Genomic DNA, 25375 nt, shown 5'->3' with positions numbered 1-25375 from the left:
TTAGAATTTACATATCTCTTTAAAAGGTATCCATCCAAAATAATTTATAAATTTGAACATTAACAGGAGCACTCAGTTTTGATTTAGAGAACTATTACCACCTGATAAGAAAGTTATTAAATCTTGCATCCATTAATAAAAACACTGCTACTTAGATAATGGAATAAAGTGCCAAGAACATCATCGGATCACAGTACAGTCCCTGCATGATAACTTAAAGAGTAGTTTTATAAAAAGAAACGTGACTTGGGATTCTAATGCCATTAGATGGACGATAACATAGAACTTCAAAGTTGGAGGAGAACAAATTTATTGCTCTGAGTAGAGTAGTTTCAGAGATAAAAACTCTGTCTCCAAGGTATCTTTCTAAATGGGGTAGAAATACACATACCTTCACATTTTTTTTATTATCAACCAATCAGTGTGCATTTAGGCATTTATCATGAAGTTGCCTCAAGTTTCCAGAAAAATAAGTGGAGCGTCAGTTATTATTTTATTACTTTAGAATTCCAATTTAATAACACCTAGGATATATCCCTTCTGCTCTGCTGAAGCAATAAAGATATAACTATTACTCTATACACATTTCAGTGGCATTAAGTTCTTCAGAATGTGACTTCCACAAAGACTACCACAGTGCTTTGCACATGGGAGACAATCAATCTGATAATAATAATAGGATATATATATCAGGTAAATTTCATCTCTTAAAAATGTATTTTCCCTGAAGGCACTTTAAGTTAAATTATTATATCAGCATGCATTTGTTGCTTTTATGATTTATTCCTTAAAAATAAAAAGTATGACTGGGTAATCCTTCTTAATAAAATAAGGCATAGAGAAACAACACTCAAAATGACATTTTTATTGAAAACATATTTATGAATCCACTAATCCAGATGAATTCATAAAGTTCATATATTGAATTTTTAAAGATTTTTACTAATCATTTAATATTGCGTTTTCTAAAAATAAGCCTCTGGCACTTAAGTGGATCAGGCACATATTATCTTGAGATTCTTTTTCTTTCATGATATCAGATAATCTAATATACTAAATGCAGAGAACATTTTATATTTCATTATTCCATACATATTGTAATCCTCTAAAAAATAAGATTGCTTTTATAACTCACAAATTAAGGTAAGCCTTACAAAATAACAACTTTTAGGAACTGGTAATAGAACTCTGGTTTCAATGAATGATAGATTTTTTTTAAAGTTTACACAATTTGTATTTTTGTCAAATGATAATTTAATAAAGGAAAAGAATCAAAAGAACCATCTAAGAGTGAAAGAAATTCCAAAATTGGTGTTTCAAATAAAATATCAATTTAATTTTAAGTACAATTTCCACTCTTCCATGTGAGAAATTTTAATTCTTTATATTGTCACGTTGAAAAAAGTTCAATCATAATTTAATTATATTTTCAAGTATGTATTAGCCAAATTTGTGGTTAAACTTAATGTTTACTTTTCTTTAATGTTTTTATTTAAAAATTAGAATTTAAAGATCTTATGGACAAATATGAGAATTAAGCACAGTGATAAACAATCTCCAATAACTCCCACATCTTATTAAAGTAAAATCTCTGAAGGAGTAATGAGAATGCAATCAGAGAGCAGCTTGAGACAAACTGATCAATTTTATCAACCACCTCAGAATATACTCTGTACATCCTTACTGTTGAGCCTACACCTATACACAATCCATTATGTGGATTGCCCCCTCCAGCTCTAATTGTACTTTTGTCCCACTTTTATTGGATAATCAGAGACATCTGAGACTCAAATAAAGCAACAGAAAATATAATTCTGTTGTGATTGCAGTCTGAGGTCAGTGGCTATGAATATCAAGAATTTTTTTTTCTAAACTATTTGATATTAAGAAAGAAAGGGCTAATTTTCTGGTTGCTAGTGGCTAAATGAAACTCTCATCTTCAATGATATTTGCCTTCATGCCTTAACATTTAAAGACTTATCCTTTGATATTTCTCTGGTTTCTAAATATAGAGTAATTTTCAATGATCTTGTAAATATCAATACTCAGTGATTGTTCTATGGCAGGTCCTAGCCCCTCTTCTAAAGACAGCAAAATGACTGTTTCCCACACCTCTCTGCTATTATTACCATTTTCAGGCTTATGAAAAAGCCATAAAAAGTTTCTTTAAGAGACGACTGGCTCTTGACTTTCACTGTTTTTTTCTGGATATTTTGATTTTTGTTACTGGCAGGAATTTGGGCAGTAGAGATGGACATGGAGCAATTTTGTTGAACCCTCATATGACCTTGGAAATAAAGGCCCTGTGCAATGGAGCAAAAAGAAGAAAGAAGTCTGGATATTCAGCCCCATTGTACGATTCCATTGTAGGACAACCCACTTCTAGATTTGCTAGTGAGACATCAATGTCTGCATTGTTTACGTCACTGTCACTTTCAGTTTCTGTGCCTCACAGCTAAGCCCAGTCATGACCAAAACAGCACACAGAATTATTAAAGCTACTAGGGTAATGCCATCTTTCATTGACCCCATCACATGATCAAATGTTAAGAAAGCATTCCAATTTCAGAGGTGTTAAAAAGTGAAGAACGCATATATCTGAAAATGGATGAGCCACATTTCCTAAAATGAGTTTCTTAGAACACTAGCCCTGAGGGATTTTAACAGGTAATTAAAAATGAAGAAGCTGATTAATCAAACAGTTCTAAGGAACAATTGTTTTTGAAAATTAAATAGATATTTGTCTTCTCTGCAATGTGGTTTTACAAAATGCCAAATTATGTGAGGCTCTAAAAAGTGAAAATAATGTTCATGATTTTTTCCAATACAAAATACTTTATTTCTTTTCACTTCCTATCATTTATATTATGAAGCGGATCAAAGCCTCAAGTGTTTTGTGTAATAGACTTTGGGAAGAAACAGTATATATGGAAAAGACAGACCCAGGTATGGGAAAGCCAGAGTAGGTAACTGTTAAATCAACACACGAGATCACCTCAGGAATCTACTTTTTATCAGCCCAAGGTATTTGTTCATACAGACGAAAAAATAAATTTTCACATTTATTTTTGAAGATTTGTCCTGCAGTGATCAATTTAGTCCCACTGCGTTGGTCAAGTCGTGTTCAATTATATCACAGTGCTACTCATCTGACTGTGACTAGTATAGAAAGACAAAACTGAAAGCTGGAAAACCGATTTGAGACACAAGACAATCATTCTGCCACAAGAGCAGGTGAACAAGGAGTGAAGTGGCATGTGTCTTTTCTAAAGGTTATGAAGGGTTTGGGGTTCCACTCTGAGAAGGGGGGTAACAGAAAAGAGACTGGAGAGACATAAGTAAATGTTTTGATGATACAGACATAAGTAAATGTTTTGATGATTTTTTAATTTTAAAATCCTTAATTCCATGTCAGTTAAAATAACTGTCATCCTCCTCTGTCCTTGGCTTTTCTCTCAACTACATGAGAAGATTATGAGGTGAGCTAAGTGAACATATATGTAAACAAGGACTCTATCAAATCTGCCCATGTCCTCCACCAATGCCACTGACTGTATTTTGGAACTCTGAGCCCATATGCCTTATATGCATGTATGTGGGAGCCAAAGATCAATTTTATGGGAAAATATGGTTATTTTTGTCCAATGTTATGTAAAATACATAATTACAGAACTGTATTTTTTACTTTTGTAGTCAATGTTTTGGTTTCTATAGAGGCTTCTATTTACACAGGGTCCATATTCTTGGAGTTAAGTTGAAGATATTCATTTGGTCAGTTATTCATAATTAAAATTTGTTTTCAATAACCTAGGATTAGTCAAAACCTAAACTTGGAAAGATTTGACTTTTCCAAAGGTATTTCTCAAGTCTTAGTACTTGCCATCATTGAAATATTTCATAGAGGTAAGGAAAAAATAAATAAATTTCTCCTATTTTAACTAATTACTAGAGAAATAAATCCAATTAATCAACTATGTGTTATCTAGGTAATGATAAATTATCCAAATGATTTAATGATTTTAAAAAAAATTTCTCACCTAAAAATTGGTGGTGATTTTTAAAGTTTATAATAGCTATATATTATATAAATATTATATATTTATTTATAAAGTTATTTAATCTTAATTTCTAACAAACCACAGAAAAATTATAACATGTTTCTTTATTAATTTATCCAACTAAACTCATTCATACTGAGTGACTGAGAAAACATGTTTTGCTAGTTAACTTAAAAAAATTATAATATTTTTACCTACACCAGTCACATGACATAGTATAGGTCTATAGGCTTAAAATATCATGCTAGTCTTAATTTTTAATCATTCCACCTTAGATATAATACCTAATTATTCTTTCTGAGGAGTTAGCAATAATAATAAAAAACCCTATTATATTTTTTAAACTGAGCCACATATAAAAGTAACCTTTTAATTTCCACATTTCTGGGTGAAAATAGTCTTTTTTCATTCAAAATATTTTCAATATTTATAATGAAATACAACACAGGGAGGCTTTTCAGAGCTATATTCCAAATTCAAAAGTACTTGTTTGCTAGTCTGAAAAACAATCATATGCAGAGTTGATTTGATTTGATCTGAGAGCATAACAGAAAAATTTTCAGGTTCATCAGAAATATGTAATCTCCATCAGAACCAATGAATCAATGCCTACACTTCTCTATATGAAATAAAATGCTACAAATGATGAAGGTTTGGATACTTAAATTCTGGAAGAATTGACCTGTTTCAGAATCCTATTTTTCTCTAGAAGTTAATAATACAAGGGAGAGAAACAATGCTTATTTCTAAACAATGCCTAACTGTATCCTAAGTACTTTGATAAGCACTGCTCACCCAGAATTTCATGGAACTCATACAACCCTAAGAGCTAGGTAATACCACAGTCCCCATTTTATGAAGGAAGAGAGAGGCAACAAGTGGAGCAGCCAGAATGAGAACCAAGCATACTGGCTGCACTGAATACACTGTCTCTAAGGAGCTTTGTTTTTGCAGTGCTGAGGCTCAAACCCAGTGCCTCACACATGCTAGAGGAGGACAAGTTTATTTTGGCTCATGGTTTCAGAGGTTCAATCTATCCAATGACTTCATAGCTCCAGGTGGAAGATGAGACAGAACATCATGGGAAAAGGGTATGGTGGATGACAGCAGCTCAGGACATGGCAAACAAGAAGCAAAGAGAGAAAGCTCTGTTCACCAGGGACAGAGTATAAACACCATAGAAATGTCCTCAGTGACCTACTTCCTCCAGCTGTACCCTACCTGTCTATTAATTAATAGTTATCAGCCATTTAATCCACATCAGTAGATTAGTCCATTGATTAGGGTACAACTCTCATAATCTAATCATCTTACCTCTGAACATTCTTGCATTGTCTCACAGATGAGCTTTTGGAGGATACCTCATATCTAAACCAAACAATTATCATCCAGAAAGGCCTCTCCAAAGTCTCCGAATTACCTTGTCATATTTCTGGGGATTTATTTTATTTGACCAGTTATTAGGACAACTCCATCACTCAGAAACAGTCCATAAGCCACCATGCCCTAGAAATAAGAAGCTGTTTTCTTGCCTCACATCATTAGCAGTTAATGGAACTCCCCAGAGGCCAGGAATTTCCTTATTGCTTTCCTGGAATTACTTGGCAACCATATGCATTAATTTATACCACTAACAATTTTAAATTTTCTTAAAGTATTAATCATTAAGAATTTTCACTTATATATCAACACAGAACCTTTTAGCAAATAAATCCCTAGGAGCCAATAAATGATTTAGAATTAGATTTTTTTCTGCTACAATGAATGGCAACTTGAGAAAGAAATATACTTCATTTCTCTAGACTATAAATCCTTCCAAGCTACAAAAATTAAAATTTAGAAGGGAAATGTTATGAATAATACTGAGGAAACTCCTAAATAAATGTTTAGTCCAACATGGCCCTCAAAACAAAGAAAGTGGAAGAACAGAACTTATAATGGGTAAGTATTTTCTTTAACAATGCTGCTTCTTTTTTTCCCAGATGGGGACAAAAAAGAGAAAATAAAACTGTTATAATAAAAATGACTCTTTTCAACTGATCTTTTAATTAGGTCACTAAAAGATCATGAATCTGAACTATTACGCCAAAGATTTTATCTTACTGATTGTAGCAAAGGTCCAAAAATATCTTTAAACTGATCATTTCAGAAAATTATCTCTGGTTAGAGGTGAAAAGGCTTTTTTTTTTCTTTTTTCTTTTGCTGCTTTGAATCTGAATCGGCCAAAGCTAACTGACTCTACTGGAATGCTAAGGACTATTTTGGGGAACAGATCCTTGTAGATGTCCTGGATCTGCAATTTAATTCTGTGATGGCTCTTAGCCTCTCTGACTATCATTGTGACTTAACCTCTCTACATCTTAATTTGCTTGTCTTTAAAATGTGGGTAATGATAGTACTGATGACATCAAGTGGCTAAGGAAATTAAATGAGATAAAGAATAAAAGAGCTTAACACACCACTCAGTAAAAGTCAGTTATTATTATCTTCTTTGAGATTAATTATAATTTAACAGATCTTGCTACTAGAATTTGAATTAGAACAATAATTCAGGTGATCAAAGCTCTGTAAATTCAGTGAAATTAAGTTCAGGTGAAATGTTTAATGAGTCACAAGTGGGTTTACAACTCATCCAGCTGCAAACAAAAACCCTGCTGTCTCCAGATGCTGAGAGCATCTAGGCAGCCAGAGCCTGATTTCTTCATTGCAGACTAGAGAAGTTGCACTCAGTGGCCTGAAGTCCCACCCGCCCTGGGCATCAGTGACAGCATTGCATAGAATCAACATCTCAACTAGAAAGTACATGTAATGGGTAACACCACACACTGGGGTGGAGAGCTGCAGCTCTCTGAGTGAGAAGTTTACCTAGAGAAATAGAAATTTCTTTATGCAGCTTCTCCATTAGCAGATAATAATACATCTTACAAAGGAAAACAAAAACCAATACAAAGAACAAAGCGTAAGTCTATTGGACACTCAGGCAATTTTACAAAGAAGTTTTCCAGGTCACTCTGAAAAAGTGAAGGTATTTTCTTAATGGAAATTTTGAAGATTTTGAAGATTTTGTTAATCATCGTAACAAGCATGTTTAAAGTTGCCAGCATTTATTTCAATCTTATATGATACTGAGTAGTCCAACAGGCATCAAAACAGAGTTTAGATAAACTCACAGAATAACTCTGTAGTTAAAAATAAAATAAGAGTGAGGACTTGAGAAAGCACTGACAAGCTGAACAACCTGTCATAAAAAAATATGCTTTTCTGTGAAACTATAGGCAACCCCCCTTCATTATTAAAGGACATTATGTGTAATTGAACTTTCAAAGTTCACATGAGACTTTTGTATGATAAAACAACCATTTTGGGAAAATATTTTCAAATTGATATAAAGAAATTGTATTTTTGTAACTTCAAAGGCTTACAACTCAATATTTTAGTTACTTTGAATTGCTTTGGACATACATATGAAATACCCCTATGCAAACACATGCACAAATGTGAATCAGGAAAAGCACTTACTGTCATCTCATTCATGCTCAGAAGCATGGGGCTGGGTGGCAAGGTGCCAAGGCGAAATTTGAAACCTTCTTCTAAAGTCATTCCCCAGAATTGGCTGTAGTTCTGCGCTGTCCATCTGCCTTACAAACGAAAATATATACACACATACACTCAAATGCACTTGCTGATTAAGTAGGTATCTGTTTTCTTTATAATTTAGATTTGAAAAGAAATTTGCTAATAAAAAGAAGTGCCATGAAAAATTGCAAGCAAAATGGTTGCTTTTTTAAAAAAATTACATCTGTGATAATTAATTAGATGTTGAAATGGTCTACCTTTTGTTAAATGAGTTAATTTGTGTAAAGTCCTTAATACTATTAATTACTACTAATAATATAAAATAAACTGATGTGAAGTTTGGTAACAAAACGTAGATTTCTTTCTAGATATATGTTGTGTTCTTAGAAAAAATAAATGTACTGTTTCCAAATTTAATATTGACATTTGAAAGCAAAATTTCTTTAAAAGATGACAGTAGATGAAAAATGAGAAAGTTAAAAGTAATTTATTCATTGCCTATTTGAATCATTTACAACTCAAGGGCAAGATAGTTTTACTACTTAAGTCAAGTATAAATTTTATCCTGTTTTGTTTATAATCAAAATTATGTACAATGTGATAGGTTCTTACAAATGATTATAAATGCCACTCAAGTTTTAATAATGTGCCTGGCAAGTTAATGCTCTTCTTTCATAAGGCCCATTAAGTCATAAATTTTAAACCACCTTATAGCTATGATTTTAAAGTAAAATCTTCTTCCACCTAAGGAATTTCAATAAGAAAACCCCTGAATATATTAGATACTGTGGAATTATTTGAGAGACTAACAGGATCCACCTTGGAAAAAATTGTGAAATCAGTAAAGTATGTTTTCATTGTCCTACACTAACAGCTTGCAGGTATCAGGCCAGAGACATCTGTGGGTCACTTCATTAAGCACTCAATTGAGTGAGTAGGAATAAGCATTTTAAAAAATAAGATAAAAATAGAAGGCAGCTGGAGAGGTAGCTCAATGGCAGAGCTCTCAGTGGTAGAACACTGGCCTAACATACACAAGGCCCTGAATTCAATCCCCAGGGCCACAAAAACTAAATAAATATAGGAAAATAATAGGAAATATTAGATCTCATTAAAAATAGGGAGGAGCTGGGTGCAATGGTGCATGCCTGTAACACTGGGGGTTGGGGAGGCTGAGGCAGGAGGATTTCAAGTTCAAAGCCAGCCTCAGCAAAAAGCAAGGCTTTTTATGCTAAGCAACTCAGTGAGACTCTGTCTCTAAATTAAAAAAAAAAAAATAGGGCTGAGTATATGGCTCAGTAGTTGGGTGGCCCTGAGTTCAATCCCCAGTGCCCCCCACAAAAAGGGAGGAACCCTACTTTACGAACCTATTTTTAAGAACCGTTTTATGTTCCTGTATGTGTATGTATACTAGATCACAAAATAAAATGTGTGTTTTACTGTGATATAGTTTCAAAAAACTGTTAAAGGCCCTATTAACCTGCATTGTTCTCCTTGATCTGGACTTATCACTTTTCCTTAATCCAATTTAGCTTTTATAGAACCTTCTTAACTTATCTGTCATCTCATCTGGTAAATACCAGAAACACAAAAATGAAAAACTTTCTCTACCCTCGAGGTGCTCGTACCCTGACAAAGACTAGAAAGAAAGAAATGATTTCAATATGGCAACTTCATTAGCAGTAGGTCAAAATGTGATCAGAACAGAGGATTCAAACATAACTCTGCCTGAAGGAGTTGGCACATTTTCATAGAAAGTGAATTTAATGCTTAGCCTGGAAGGATGAGAATGAATTTGGAGGCCAAATGTGAAGAAAAGCGAACATTTATTCTAAACAGAGGTAACTCTTGAGCAAAGCATGAAGATTTGGAATTAGTTTGCACACATAGGGAGTGGCAGATAAGTTAAATGATGAGAGGGGATGGGGGGGTGGCTAGAAAGGGTATAAAAGGTGTGGTAGTGAAAAACCTTTACATCTAGACAGTCATTCATGCTAAGAATAATTGTTTTTCAGAAGGAATGAAATGAAAGATTTTTAAGAACAAAAGTGGCAGAATCAAGGCTTTATTTTGGAAAGATAGCTATGAAAATATGAAGAATAGACTGGAATTTAGTCAAACTGAACACAGAAAGACAATCAGGTCATTTCAAACGATATGTGATAAGGAAATGCACTAAAATGTTGTATGTGGGAATTAGTAGGATGTGGTGACATAGTTTAAAAAAAAAAAAAGGTGAGGGGGAATTGAGCTAACCTCAAATATTTTGGTTGGCCAGATGGAGGCAGATGACAGTCACCAAGGATAGGTCAAGGTTGATCCCTTCAGTTTGGCATATGTTGATTTTGAGAAACATATGCAAAATCTAGGCCAAATTGTCCTCTATACTAGATTTTGAAGTCATTAAAAAAAAATCAAGTTTAGACACTTGACAGATTCAAAATGGCCACAAATTATTTGTAGCTTTCTCCATCAAGAGAGAATCTACTTGCCTAGTCTTTAGATGTGGATTGGCCTACTCACTTGCTTTGCCCAAAGAAAGCAATGGAATTGATGTTGTGTAGCTGTCAAGCTTAAGCTTCAAGACAGAGCTTGCACAGATTCCATCCACACCCTGTTGGAACAATGCCCTCATGTGATGAAGCCAAAGCAAGCCAGCTGGAGACAGATGGCAACCAGCACCAGCAGGCAAAAACAGAAGTAAGGCCATCTTTGAGAGTTCAGCCTCAATTCCCAAAGAAGTCAATAGATATATGAGCAAGCCCAGAAGAGACCAGCAAGAGCCTCAGTTGAGTCCATTCCAAATTACTGACATGAACAAATGAAAAGCTTGTGGCTTTTAAAGTGCTAAGTTCCAGAAGGGTTTCGTGCATGGAGCAAATAACAAAAACAGTTGTGGGTCTCCCTTTATTCTACTAATTTGCAGATTATGATTTGTGCCATTGATTTGGTCCTACATTCTGCCCTATCATTAGAAATCCTTTTACAAGAGCTTGACATGTTGGCGCCTCAGCTAAATTAACTGCTCCAAGACAGAAATTATTGCATCCTCATCAATACCACAAATGAACACATTTTATTAATGTTAATTGATTGTCTTGAAAAATAATGCAGGGACTAAATAAGCACTGATAGACATTATGTGGAATCAATAAAGGCTGGAATCTAAAATACTGCCTAGATTCGGGAAAGAAATATTTTAAAGCAAAGGTTTATATTTGTTTATAAGTTATTTTAAAAAGCACTAATAAATATTGAATAATATAATATAATAATATTTTTTCACACAAAACCAATTTGAGCTTCCTGAATAGAGAATAACAAACAGCAGAAAATTAGAACTTTCTTTTAAATATAAGAAATTTTCCACTTTTGTTTCCCAGTGAATGATTTTACTTTTATTCCTTTTCTTCATATCTTGTTTCTTTTAACTTTTTCTTTTTGGTCTGTGCATGTTTCCTTTTCCTCAAATATCCTTCCCTTATTACTCTTTTTAAGTCATGTACTCTTTGGAAATCATTGAGACCCTGTCTCTCACTAAAATACAAAATAGGGCTTGGGATGTGGCTCAGTGATTAAGTACCCCTGAGTTCAATCTCTGGTACCAAACACGAAACAAAACAAAAACAAAAACAAAACAAAACAAAAAACCTTAAAACATGCTCAAAATAAACAAATAATGGGGAAAAATGTTCCTTCTCCCAAGGAAGGCAACATTCCCAATAAATTCTCAACTTCTGTGCTCCTAATTATACTTTTTTTCTACTGTGGATTCTTATGTACTCTATAACAATGGGCTTATCTACCACAGTTTCTTGGAAGCATGTGCTAGTTACGTCCAGCATTTAAATCCTCTTAGGAACCTTTTCAATTCATTTGTCAAGACCATGTTCCTTGAAAATTTATATGTCACCTAGCCACAGAAAACTGTAATTGGTTTTTCCTAGAAATACTTAACAGTAATCAAGTTATCACCTAAAATATTAACCACAAACACAGAGAAGAATGGAGAATGAATTTTTAAATGTTAATATCAACAAAAGTGACTTTCTGTATTTTGTCTTCCAGGAAAATACTTTGGGCACATTGAACTTCAGTGTCCCCATTGTGCTGGGAAACAAAGTGTTTTACGTGTAGAAGAGAATGAGATATCTATTTTTAAAAACAAACATCTCAGAATGACTTCACTTTTATAGCAGCTGGACAATGGATCTTTTTATATGAAGCCTTGTACAGAGTGTGGAAGATGTTATCAAGGGATGCATAGAAATATATAGAGATTTGATCAATGGTAGTGGAGAAATTTTGAGACAGGTATTGGCCAGCCTATCCCTCTCTCAGTTCTGTATTGTGCTGGTGCCTACATCTTCATTCTCTCTATGTAAGTGGTGAAGCCACCTAATTTTTAATCTATGGAAGAGCATCAAACAATTTTTCCGATGATTAAGTGTAAGTCATTCCTATCTTTATATTACTAGCAAAGTGGTTCAGTCTGTCTTTTGAATGAGCTATAAGTGAATTGGCTAAATATCAGTCACTTTAGAGAGACTGTCTAAATTAACTTGTTATTTGAGGTATCATCCAGATAGAATACTGTCCTATGAAGGTTGTGTCCTATCTAGGATAGCTGAGCACAGGATTAGCTTGGTGATACAGCAGCAGAAAGAAAATGATGAGTGTGATAAATCAATATTGCCAATATTCTAATTTTGCCTATATACTTATTCAGTGTAATACTTCCTCTACTCCCCACACCCACACCATGACACTTCTCTTTCCTAAATGATTCAATACTAGATTGTACCATTCTTTTTTATTTGTTAATTTTAATTTAATTATTTATTATTCACCTTTTGCATTCTAAGTGTACACACCTTTTATCTCCACTCCCAATTTCCCCACTCTTTCTTTTGAATAATGACCATTTTTAGGAGTAAGTAAAAAAATTGTTTGAGATATGAGGAGTAATTAGGAGGGCCAAGAAACTGGTAATGCAAGATTCAGCTCACCCATAGTCTCCTTTATTGACATGTTCAATTAACTCTGGACGAACCAGGCACGTGTGCTGGGAACATCTCCACTGCTGTCCTGAGCATGTGCTATAAAGATACAAGAATTACAAATGTGGCCTGGCCTTTATAGAGTACGTTTCAGAATTAACATCAAGAGTTGTACATTGTAAAGATATAAAACATAATTTCATGATTAATGTTAACCATATGGCTGTTTGATTATTGGCTAAATACATCATAAAACAGGTATTAGCAACCACTCAATGGGCTCTTAACCTCTGCTTCAGCAAATAATAAATGATATGGCAACATAGATACTAAAGTTTTAAAACAGGATCATTTGGCAAGTAGATTTGATTTCCTTGTATGGAGAAATTTTCTCTATAGTCTAAGCCTTTTAAAGTAGCATGTTTTTCTATATAGTCATGCTAAAAACACAGCTTGTCTGTAGTATATTAAAATCTGAAGTATATTAAAATTTTTGTTGTTAAGATGCATACCTAATGCAAAACTGCTGTATGATCAAGGCTCATTATCAAAAACAAAACATCAAGCTCAGGTATTAAAAGATACATGCATGATTATATTTTCAACATTCAATAAATAGGCCTATAAAATTTACAAGTGTATGATGCCTTATGGAATATGACTTTGTGTATACATACTTAATTTTGTCTATTTGTATTTAAATGTATGTTTTGTTTCAAAAAATCTTCCTTTTATTTGAAGAAAAAAATACATAGACAGTACAATTCTGTTCTGTGTCACTTAAATTCATTACCAGGAGTTGCAATTTTCCTTAATTACTGATCCTTCTTCATAATGTTGACCATCTCTGAAGCAACCTGTCAATGTAACATGTAAACAAATTAAAATTCTAATCTGGATAAAGTGCATTAGCATTACAATTAATGTAAGACTGTGGTTAGTTTTTCAAACATGAGAAAGCATTTAGTGCCAATCTAATCCACATCTTGTTCATGTCAAGGTTGATAAATCAAATTCTTCTGGCCTTGTTTATCTTTAAACTGCGTATTATGTTCAACAGAGAGGATTTATAAAGCATGAAAACTCAATTAACAAGGAATTAATCACTAACTATGCTGCAAAAATAATGTGTTTAAATAGGTAAGCAATATAAATATTTGAGTGCAACTATTTGAATCAGTTTATACTACTTATTTAAAAATTTATTCAAGTCTCATAATTGAGTATAATTAATTAAATATGACTAGAGCAAGTAATTAGTAGTGTGGCCCAAAATACAAAAAAAAAAAAATTCATCGAATTTACCTTACAAAGATAAATTCTATTTTTTTCGTCTTCAGGATTTGGATCAGGAGAAAAATTTATGAAATCAGTAAGACTGTAGCCATTTGTCTTCAAAGTCCAAATATTTCTTAAATATTAACTGAAATTAATTGATAACTGTTTTATATAATTGAATATTCAAGAGACCTATGGTGAATCATCATCATATGAAAACTGAATAAATTGCTGTGAAACTAGTACCCCAGTTACAAGTTAAATAATTTTTGAAAATATTATTTGATGAATTATAAAAAGAAACTTTAAAAAACAGTTGTTTTTAACAAAAACATGTAATCTACGTACCATATAAATAATCCCTGACTTATTTATAACATCATAGTGAAAAGTAAGTGCTTCAAAAATTCTCCAAGGGAACTATGCCACGAGTCACATCACTAGTCCAATTTTGTATTTTTTTTTTTTTAGAGACAAGGTTTCACAGACTAGTGCCTTGATTTTTAAAAAATATTTTTTTAAAATTAAAAAAAATTAGTTGTAGATGAACACAATATCTTTATTTTATTTATTTTTTTATGTGGTGCTGAGGATTGAACCCAGTGCCTCATGCATGTGAAGCAAGGGCTCAGCCACTGAGCTACAACCCCAGGTCAGTGCCTTGATTTTTCTGAGGCTGGTTTTGAACTCCCAATCTTCTCACCTCAGCATCCTGAGCCTACATCTCCTGGCTCCTTTGATTTTTTTTTTCAAAAAATTTTTCATGGGAAACTTTTTACAACTTCTCCCTGCTTAGCTCATATTACATTTCACCTTTTAATATTCTGCTTAGTGAATCTAAGCCTTTAATATTTGCATCTGTTGGCCCTTTCCCATTGAGTTTGATATTCCACAATCATGAAGAAAGAGAGAGACCACATTTCTTAATGCAGCAAACTCAGGTGATGGGAAAGAATTAGCTTGCATTCAAGTTTAAAATTTTAATTGCTACACAGTAGCAATAAATTAGATATTTTTAATAACTGGCACCATGTATATGGAGACTCTAGAAGTTTTTACTACCTAGAAGCAATAAAGAATTTTAGAACAATCGAAGTTTGGGTGTAAATCTAAGGGATGAACTTCCCTAACTATTTGTAAAGGAGAATGGGGCCAAAACCAGAAGATTTTTAATCATAACCTCATGAATCTTTGAGTATTAGGCATACTGGTTGCAAAGATAAAGGGAACCAAAATTACAAAAGTCGTAAGGGAAGAAGACTGTCCCTTCTCTGACTTGTACTCTAGGTAATAACGTGGAAGTCAAAAGAAGTCCACCATGAGGTCTGCCCCACATCATTAGCACTAAATCTAGTGTAAACCGAAGCATTTCTTGTTCATCCCTCCTTAATGTCAAGCCAGAAGTACCATGCGAAACTACATTCACTTTCCTCTCACAGAGTATTGGTTTTTCTAACAAAATCCATAACCAGCTACCTCTGACCTTGGTCAAACTGCTGACACAGGCTTCTGCTCAATCCTTTGCTATACTCCTTCTCAATGTGTTTCTCATTCCCCCTACAGACTGAGAAGAATGTTTTAAAGTTCATATAATGTTACCTCCTGCTTAAAATCCTCAAGTTGTTTCTCATCAAATTTAGAATAAAGTCAAATTTTACCGTGTGTGTGTGTGTGTGTGTGTGTGTGTGTGTGTGTGTGAGAGAGAGAGAGAGAGAGAGAGAGAGAGAGAGAGAGAGAGAGAGGGGTACAGAGACCTAGGGAGAATTATAAGTGATGAACTTGAGAAGACTAGAGAAGATGGGATTCAGAGCCCAAGAGGGGAGATCAGTTCACTATAAGCAGCAACTGGGATGGAAGGAGGTAGGTTGAAAACTAAATGGTGGGTTGAGAGAATTCCAGTCTGATAGATTTATTTTTTTCAGTAAAATATATATGAAGCATCTTCAGAGGGAGTTAGTCACATTGATTGCACACATAGCATCTTGACTGAAAAGTGAAACAAAATATTAAACTAATGACTATTGAAATTGAGGGAGTTTTGCAACTTTAAAAGCCTTTAAGACAAAATTAGGTAAATTAATATTTGGAGAGTGAAATAGTTGGTCGTTGGTCTTGTAGGTTTGAGGAAAGATGATAACATGGTGGTACAATATATTTTGAAATACTTCATCAGAGTGTGTTATAATTATCTTTGCTGGTCTAAACTGCACTGTAGGGAAGCAGTCACTTGCCCTAATAAGAAGTGCACACCCCACAGGCGGTCAGTGGCATTCATTCTGAAAAGCCAGCCTTCAGGCTAGCTGCTGCAAGAGCTTCCATTATCCTTTTTTTCATCAGCACTACAGTTAGTTAATGAATGTCGGACAAACATCATTGGCAAACATCAGTGGGCTTGTTAATCAGCATAACAGTTGTTAAGTTATCGGCTCTCATTGGTTAAATGGATAATATTCATTTATGTGGATTAGTTAAATAATTATATCATAGTCCATCTTTGTGCACACAGTTTTAATATATATATCTTAAGGTCAAGGTCAAAGTCTTGAACCTTTAGTCCTGGTGCCTGTGAATTGATCTTGTGCAGTGTCCTGTGTCAGCCACTAAGAAGAAGAATTTCTCCTTCCCTGATACCCACCATGAGGTAACAGTCCTATCTCTGTCATAATATTACAGGTATCTCCAAGAAATTTTTTTATGCAATATAGATGTGGGAACACCTAAAAGGAGAAAAAGTAGAGTTTTCATGGAGCTTACAGAGGATCTATGAATTAGATATTTCTCTTTACCAAAGTGTATTTTTGCAGTGGTCAATATGTGTAGCAGAATTTGAACTGTGATTTATCTTCATTATAATATGCTTAAGGATGTTGCAAAGGAGTGAATCAAATGTGTCACTGGCTTACATTCTTTTTATCACCTACAGAAACACAGAACTCCACATCATCAAATTAGCTTAGGTCTGTTGGTGACAGATGGTACACCAGCTATTTTCTTAAGATCTGCTACTCCAAAATATTATGCCTAGAATGTCTCCTCTGTCTCTGTTTTAAATTCTATCTCAGGTTTTCTGTATCTGGCATTTGAATATTCAATTACTGGAAACTACCATCAGATACGGGTGACAAACACAGAAGTAAGATATTTATTGATATGTTTGTTCTACTTTCAGCTATGGAGAATTGATACATTTATTTTTTAATCCTTAAGAAAATGTATAGTTTGAACTTGTTGATTTAAAGAGTTCTTAGGGCAGGCATAAGAAAAATAATTAGAAAGTAGTACCTAAGAAAATCACTGAAAATAATCTCTAATAGATTATAAATGATCAACATAGTATCTCAGAGAACAGTTCTTCATAAATTGCAGAAAAAACTGTATAAATAATATACCTCTGTCTTTTATTTTAATTTTGCACTTTTCTTTCAGTTTTGTGTAGTATTCTTTTTCTTTCCAACTAATTACTTCTCAAAGCATGCTAAAACAAAAGGAAAAATTGCCTTCTTGAGAGTCAATTATAGTCTCATGTGAACTTTTTACCACTAAATAAAATGATTAATTACTTACCTCTGTAATGAATGGAGCAAGAACTTTACCTGGTACATAAGTTCTACCTAAAATGTGAGCCTAAATTGCAATCTTCACAAAATTCTAGCTCTTAAGCAAAATTGGATGTTGAAGAAGTGCTAACTGCTCTTCTAAATGGACCATATGCCTTAAATAAGAAAAGCTTAAATATATTTTAGTACATCAAAAGCACCACAGCTTGTACAATTATGCCAAGACTCCAGATTGAAGCCAGGTATGGTAGCTACTCAGGAGGCTGAGGTAAGAGGATCACTTGAGCTTAAGAGCTCCAGTCTGGCCTGAGCCACATAGTGAGAATACCAGCTCAAAGGGGCAATAAAAAAAAAGATATTAAAAATTGAAATAATCATTTAAGTTAAAATGCAATCATCTAGATAGCCATTGTTTTTAGAGAACTATACATTCTTAATTTGTCACACAGCCTGCTGTGGTTGTTCTCATTATCATTCTTTACTATTTTTAATCCTGTAGCAGACCCCATTGTAGGGAGGCACATTGCCACACAGCAAAATAAAACAAGCTTTGGTATCCAGCCTCTCTTGATAGTTGGCATGGCCATGTCACTACATTCTGGCAAAAGAGATAGGAAATGGAGATGTTCTTCTGTGCTCTAGAATACTCCTTATAATGTGGGGACCACACCCTCCTTCTCAGTTTCATCTACTGGGACTTAACTGTGCTGTATGGAGTACGAGGAACCACACAACATGGGAGCCATGTTGTAGTGCTGTGTGGGAAAAGAAAGCTCAATGGAGCCTGGTGCTTCAATGACATGAAAAGTCCAGACTAAAACAACCTCATGTGTTAAAATATGTATATTAATTAATGTTGTCAGCAATCTGATATAATCTTCTCTAGTACATGGTATTTATTAAGTACTAACTATTTTAATATACTCTACTTCCCAGGGGAGATTGTTGGATTATATTATCATCCACAATGAACACAAATGGGACATTTAATTGTTACTAAATTTCAATGATATCTAATTTTTTCACATACCTAAATTTTCTTATCCACATAAAGAATATGTTTCTCAAAATCCCAGGCTTTATAATACTCTTTTCTTATCTCCCCCAATGCTTAATTCAATGAAAGATGCATAACTAATTTAAATATAAATTATTATTGTAAAAATGCCAAATTCCAAATGATGGTAAGTATTGACGACTGAAACAATGGGTAAACAATACTTTACAAATATATTTTAACACTACTTCTTGTATGAAGAAAAAATCATACTTTTGAAAATATTCTTTAAAATTACATAGAAATAAATTATTTATTTATTATTTATAAATCATCTATGTATTAACTTAGCAAACACTGAACTTCAGAAAATAAAAATACTCTAGATATCAATTCAATCCAAATCAATCAATGTTTACTAAAATTCTCCCATCTCATGGCACTGTAATTAGTGCACAATAATTACATCATCATACTTCCCCTCTAATCAGCTTTCTATATAGTTGATATAAAAAAAAAACTAATCCTTTTCAACAAAGTAGAATAAAATAATGAATGAAGGCACCAGAAGGGTGCTTGAAACAGTTGTTCAATCCATAATAAGTGCTCAATAAATTTTAAGTTAGGAAGATGAATAGTAGTTTCAATAAGGTGATAAAAAAAACATGCTACTTAGGTGTGGTAAAGAGACATATATTAATTGTCTACTATTTGCAAGGTGATCCAAGAGGTGAATTTACCTTGATCAAGGAACCTGATTCTGTCACTAATAGAAATCATTCTTACATAAGAATATGATCCCCAAGTAATAACATGATGATAAGACATGGAAATACATATATACAGAACACAATGACATGTAATATTACATTATTAGCATACAACATATTATTTAAGTTCACCAATTATTTCAATGATCATACCAATGTGATAAAATACATAAATTCAACAAACATACATGAGCATTACTCAAAGTTATCACTCTCTTTAAACCCAAAATACATACAATAGTAGTGATCGAGGGTTTTCATGTACATTTGTGTCAGCCGGGTAATGAATAACAGTGAAGACTCTACTGACAGAAATTACAGATATACGAATGTTTTCCTTGATATAAAGAAGCTGATTCATAGTGGGATATGAAGAGGAAGCAGGAGAGGAATAGACAAACTCTAGCTAGGGCAGAGGGGTTGGAGGGGAAGGGAGGGGCATGGGGTAAATAATGATGGTGGAATGTAAGGATCATTATTATCCAAAGTATCTTCAGACAAAAATTGGTGTGAACATACTTTGTATACAACCAAAGATATGAAAAATTGTGCTCTATATGTGTAATAAGAATTGTAATGCATTTTGCTGTCATATATAAATAAAAAAAGAAAGAAATCTTAGATGTATTGATATTGGCAGAAAATGAAAGAAGTGGGCCAGGAAAGGAATAGCAAATGGTGGGTAAATAGCCAAATGGAAAGTATATGTGTTACCAAAAGTGACATCAACAACTCATCTCCAACTAATGGCTGTCATGCATGACAATGGGTCCATAATTGTCACATCTAGCAACATTTCAAAAGGGACTAGAAATTTGGATTTTAAAATGAAAACTCCTGAATTTTAAATGCTTCTAACACATATTATGCTATATTCTATTGTTCTATTTTCTATGTATCTGTGAATCAATAATGAGATTTTATCTCTTTCCTTCATATTATATTATATCATTTTTTCTTAAAGTATTAACAAGGACCTTCTTGTTAAACAGTAGCAACGATAGTTAACATCGATATTTTGTTCTTAATTTTAAAGGAAACACATAAGCAAACTTGTCATTATGCATACTGTTTATTTTAGGATTTTGATATGAAAATATGTACTGTGACAATGAAATGTATTAATATTTCTAATAAGAGAATTGAGAAAGTTTTCCAGATAGTATATGACCTTTCATGAATAAGTGGCATTTATCTACAATAGCAATAACCAATATATAATATATATTTGTTAAACTATATAATTCAAAACAAATCTTTAAATGATCCCAAACTAATGGAACAGTTAAGGCCACTAAAGAGAAAAAAATTTAATTCCATTTAAAGACATTTTAATGATAAGAATAAGGGAAGAGATATTCTACACTCTTGGATGAGATGTATTTTTAAGACTAAGATGATAGAGTTCAGTTGTCTTCAAATAAAGTTTTAAATTCTTGTGCTTACCAGAAGTTTCAGAGAATAGAGGGGGGTGGAGAATGAGAAAAAGTTGATCAATGGGCACTAAGTTTCACTTAGATAGGAGCAAGAATTTCAATGTTGCAACACAGAATGTCCATAGAGAATGTGGATTGCAAAAAGGTGGAAGAAAGCATGTTGAAAGCTTTTGCCAAAAAGAAATGATAAATATTTGAGGAGATAAATATGTTTAACTTGATTTAAGCATTCTACAATATGTGCATGCATGAAAACATCATGTCATCCCATTAATACATTTTTATGCTTTTATGCAGAAATTAAGATAAATTTAAGTAAAATTATAAATTTATGAAATATTGCTCAAAATTTAGCTTATGTTTTGAGTAACTAGATAAACTCTTTTAAAAAACACACAACTATTTATGGAGCCAAGCTCTGTATGAATGCCTATAATTCCAGATGTTTGGGAGGCTGACACAGGTGGATCACAAGTTTGAAGCTATAATTGAGACTCTGTCCTAATTAGAATATGATATACTCCATATTTGCACAAATATGTCAAAATAGAGTCTACTGTAATGTATAACTGAAAAGAACAAATAAATAAATAAATATTTCTGAGGATGTAGCTCAGTGGTATAATATGTACCCAGTATGTGCAGGATCCTGGATTCAATCCCCAGACGCAGAAAAGAAAAGAGAGTAAAAAATGTTTATGCAAGATTAAATGTCTACATGCCCTAAGTCACCCTATAACAAGGTGCAAATAAGTAGATTTGCTCTGCTAAATATTAAGATATATTTCTGTCTGTGCATGGCTCAAGATGAAATCCCAGTATTTATGAGACTGAGAAGTTCAAATCTATTAGTAATCAGAAAAATGCACATTAAAATAGCAATGAGAAATCAAGGATTCCTGATCATAGAAATAAAGATTACAAAGCCAGATGGTGCCAAGTACTAAAGATGTGGGGTAGACAAGGCCTTATAGTCCCGGGGGAGTTTGGACTAATGCAGCCAATCCTGAGAGCCATGCGGCAGGACTTAGATTAAAGGAATATATATCCCAAGCCCAGAAATCCCCGTGTTATCTTTGGCACACAGATCCATAAGAAGACATGTATGAAGTCGTCCATTATGGACTTCTTTATGGTACCAGAGAGCTGTAGGTAATTGAGTTGCTCATCCATCATGAAAAAAAGCAGGTTGGTAAATGACAGGGAGGAACATCACAGAAAATAGGCATCAGCCCAAAGCAACAGACTAGGTATACATTTTGGAAACAGAGAGCTCCCTCAACAGGGTGCTGGCTGGAAAAGGCCAGAAGCAGAATTTAGTCTCTAACATAGTAGAGCTTATATGAATTATTAATTCAAGCACACAGAATAAAAGTGCACATAAAAGCCAAAGAAGGGCAAATTGGTTGTGGAGGAAGATGGGAATGAGTCATAGATATAAAAAAAAAATGGGGGTGGGATGGGGTGGGGGAAGAAGTGAAGAAAGACAGAGAGGGAGTTAGAAAAGGAGGGGGCTGGGGGAAGAAAAGAAATCCATTGAAAAATAAGACATAAAGCTTCATGGACCAAAGATGATACTGTGCTCTAATAAAGTTTAGCTAACTCAACTTTCTAGTCCAGAGGGTATAAAGCATCAGCCTTATATAATACCTTTAATTTTGTTTTAATACTGTCTGTGTGGGTCAAACAAACTACATCTTTCAACTGGAATGCCACGTGAGACCTCTTGCACAACCACTAGTGTTGGCATTTAAGAATATTCTTATTGAATCCTTCTTAACTTCTTTTATTTTCCTGCCTAATGACTGACTCTGCAGTTTCTTATAAACTCACGCTGCACCTACTACAGTCTTAAACCTATCAGCCCTCACTCTAGTCCCTAGCTGACATCCACTCATGCTTCGTGACTCAGTTCTAATGTCCTGGGTCCCATTGGTTTCAGAACTTTGCTCCTGTAGCCATCCCTCCGATGTGTCTTTATCTTTAGTAAGGTCTCTAGGGGAAGACCACAACTTATGAAGTTTCCACTTTAGTGCCATCTGAGTCTATAATTGCTACAAAACTAGTCCACACCACTTTATTTTCTCCTCCTCAACAATATTGCTCAAAATGCAATATAGATGTAATATGTGGGGACAAGTGAAAAAGTAAAATTTGGACTCTTGTCCAAAAATTATTAAGAATTTTAAGATGGTAACTTCAGAGAATTAGACCCAGCATAGGTTGCCTGTGAGCACAGGTGTCTTCTGTGATTGCATGTTATACATCTAAGGAGGCAACCCTATTCTGGCTTAACATCTTTCAAAGATTTCTCACCACCAAATAAAACCTCTAATCCCTAACATGGTCAGAAAGTCCTGTCACAATATGACCTCTACTCACTTCTCAAACCTCATCTCGGTTCACCTCTCCTCCTCATTACTCTCTGGAAACAATGGATGTTGTCCAGTTCCAAGACCATGAGAAGTTCCTCTCTCTCAGATCTGCAACACTCTTATCAACTGCTCTCCTGTTCACCTCATTCCTATTCCTTGCCTGTCAGCTTAAATGTTTTCCCTCGGTGACTCCCCAGTCAGGTAAATGTTATACATTATGTTACATCTTAATGTTATATTGTGTTATACCTTCTCAGAACACCCTAAATATTTTCTTCAGGGAATTTATCACAACTGGCAGTTGTACAGCAAATTTAATAAGTATCTTACACATGCCCCCAACTTGACTGTGACTTCCAAGAGACTAAGATTTTTGTCTCTTTTCATTATTATTATTTCCTGCTTGGTGTCACCAGCACCAAGCACATTGCCTACCACAGCACAGATACTGAATGAATAATTGTTGATGAAGGACTAGTTCTCCCATTCTTAGTAGAGTATCTGCCTCTTTATAGGATGAAATAAATGTTTGCTGAGCTGCTGTCTATTGATAAAATGCAAAGTCTAAGACAAAGGCAACTCTATGGAAAATTTTAAGCACAAAAATATGGTTTAAAAAAGGAGTTTTTTGGTTTTTTTTCAATTTGACATCACTGAAAATAAAGTAATTGCATTTGGATTTTAAAATGAGATCTGGGTTTTTAAGTAAGGATATCAAGTCCCTGATTTATATATGTTATGTTCCAACTAAACTTTGTCATCATGAGCACCCACTTAGTAGTATGACAGAATTCTAATTAACCCTGATCTTTTGCTGAGGAGATCTGATACAACAAGAGACAGAGAGAGAGGCTCAGATCTAAGTATATATGTAGTATATTTGTCCCAGAGCTTAATTATATCAATTACTCAAAATCACTAGCTATTCTCATATAATTAGAGTAGTACAGTAAATTCCACTATTCTCTTTGTGGGTCATGTTCACTTATCCATTCAATATTATGCATTCACTACTCTATATGAAGCTCTCTTTTCTTTTAATGATCTAAAAAGCCCCACACGGGCAAAACAAAAATACATATGAAGAATTTACTTGGTATTACTTAGGTAAGGAGAGTGACTGACTTTATTTTGCTTTTTTCCTGGTTTTGACAGCATTTTTAATACCACAGATTCTAATGCTAAGGATCCATTTGGCCCAGGAAATAATAAGAAAAATGTTACATGAATCTGTGGATGATCAGGTATGTGAGAGTCTCCTGGAGGTTATGCTCAATAAAGCTTGAGAGTTCTAACGTCAGCACATTTTATAAAGAAAGAAAGAAGAGTACCAAAACTGGAGACAGATCAGCACTCACTTCCCTCGGACCAGAACTTTTCTGAAAGTGCCAGTATGATGCAGATGTCCTGCGACTGAATCAAAGCACTTTAATAATCCAAAGAAATATATCCCGGCATTCATAATGTTTATGTTTACTTAATTGAAGGAAAAAAAAAAGGAAGAATGGAAAGGAAGGAGGAAAAGAAAGAGGAGGGTAAGAGGGAAGGAGGGGAGAGAAAGGGGGGAAAAAGGAAAGGAAGAAAGAAAAGATTGTCAAATCTTATCATGCACTAAGACAATGCGTAATCACATCCCCAAAACCTACCTTCTGGGTACCAAGGCTGTGTATGAGGAGGCCATTCTTTCTCTTCCTGGCAAAAGGACTTGTAATCAGGACAGCAATCAGAATTTTCCCTTTCACAGAATTTATCACAGTAACACAATGCATTTGCTTCATAGAACTCAGTAACACAGCCATCATCTCTGTCTTCACAACAACCAAAAGTTCTACAGTACTTCCCCTGGAAAATGGCCCTTTTGAATCGAGTACCTTCCAAAATGCTGTGATTCCTTGTGAAATAGTCTCCTAGGTCCACTTCTCTTCGAGATAAATAACGACTTTCCATCCAGATTTCTGTAGTCAGGTAAGAAAAGATTAAGATCTTATATCCGGTCCACATTCTCTGGAGGTTGAGGAGCACTTCCTCTTTCAATTATATCCGATACTGTTGGTCTTGGGGGCTTCTCCTTGGAGTATGAACTCTGATTATCAAGACACCTCAGCCTAACCCCTGAAACTGAGTCTTCATGTGAACCAAGTATACTTCCTATAGTTAAATATTAATCAGGAATTTCAATGTTTGCCCAAGATAATACAAATGTTAGACATAGACTATTATAATTATAACAAAGTTAAAAATTTATATTTCATATAATGTCAAAGATTGATATTACCCTCAAAATAAAACCTAAATTCTTATGCATAAATGGTACATTGAAGATTGCTT

The 25375-nt window shown here is 33.9% G+C and overlaps 1 protein-coding gene across 1 annotated transcript in view; it reads right to left on the bottom strand.

The window, feature by feature from the left end:
* LOC144252525 (tubulointerstitial nephritis antigen-like) overlaps positions 1 to 25048 on the bottom strand; it is a 76593-nt gene extending 51545 nt beyond the window's left edge. The window contains exons 1-4 of the mRNA XM_077794794.1: positions 24694 to 25048; positions 13428 to 13491; positions 12644 to 12733; positions 7578 to 7692 (exon numbers count right to left, since the gene is read on the bottom strand). Of these exons, the coding sequence (XP_077650920.1) occupies positions 7578 to 7692; positions 12644 to 12733; positions 13428 to 13491; positions 24694 to 25048 (624 nt within the window). The remainder of the gene's footprint in view (positions 1 to 7577; positions 7693 to 12643; positions 12734 to 13427; positions 13492 to 24693) is intronic.
* Between the last annotated feature and the right edge of the window lie 327 nt (positions 25049 to 25375).

This window comes from Urocitellus parryii, unplaced genomic scaffold (assembly GCF_045843805.1).
Source record: "Urocitellus parryii isolate mUroPar1 unplaced genomic scaffold, mUroPar1.hap1 Scaffold_45, whole genome shotgun sequence".
NCBI classification, from domain to species: domain Eukaryota; kingdom Metazoa; phylum Chordata; class Mammalia; order Rodentia; family Sciuridae; genus Urocitellus; species Urocitellus parryii.
The sequence above is the reverse complement of the archived record's forward strand: the minus strand, read 5'-3'. Positions and strand labels throughout refer to the sequence as shown.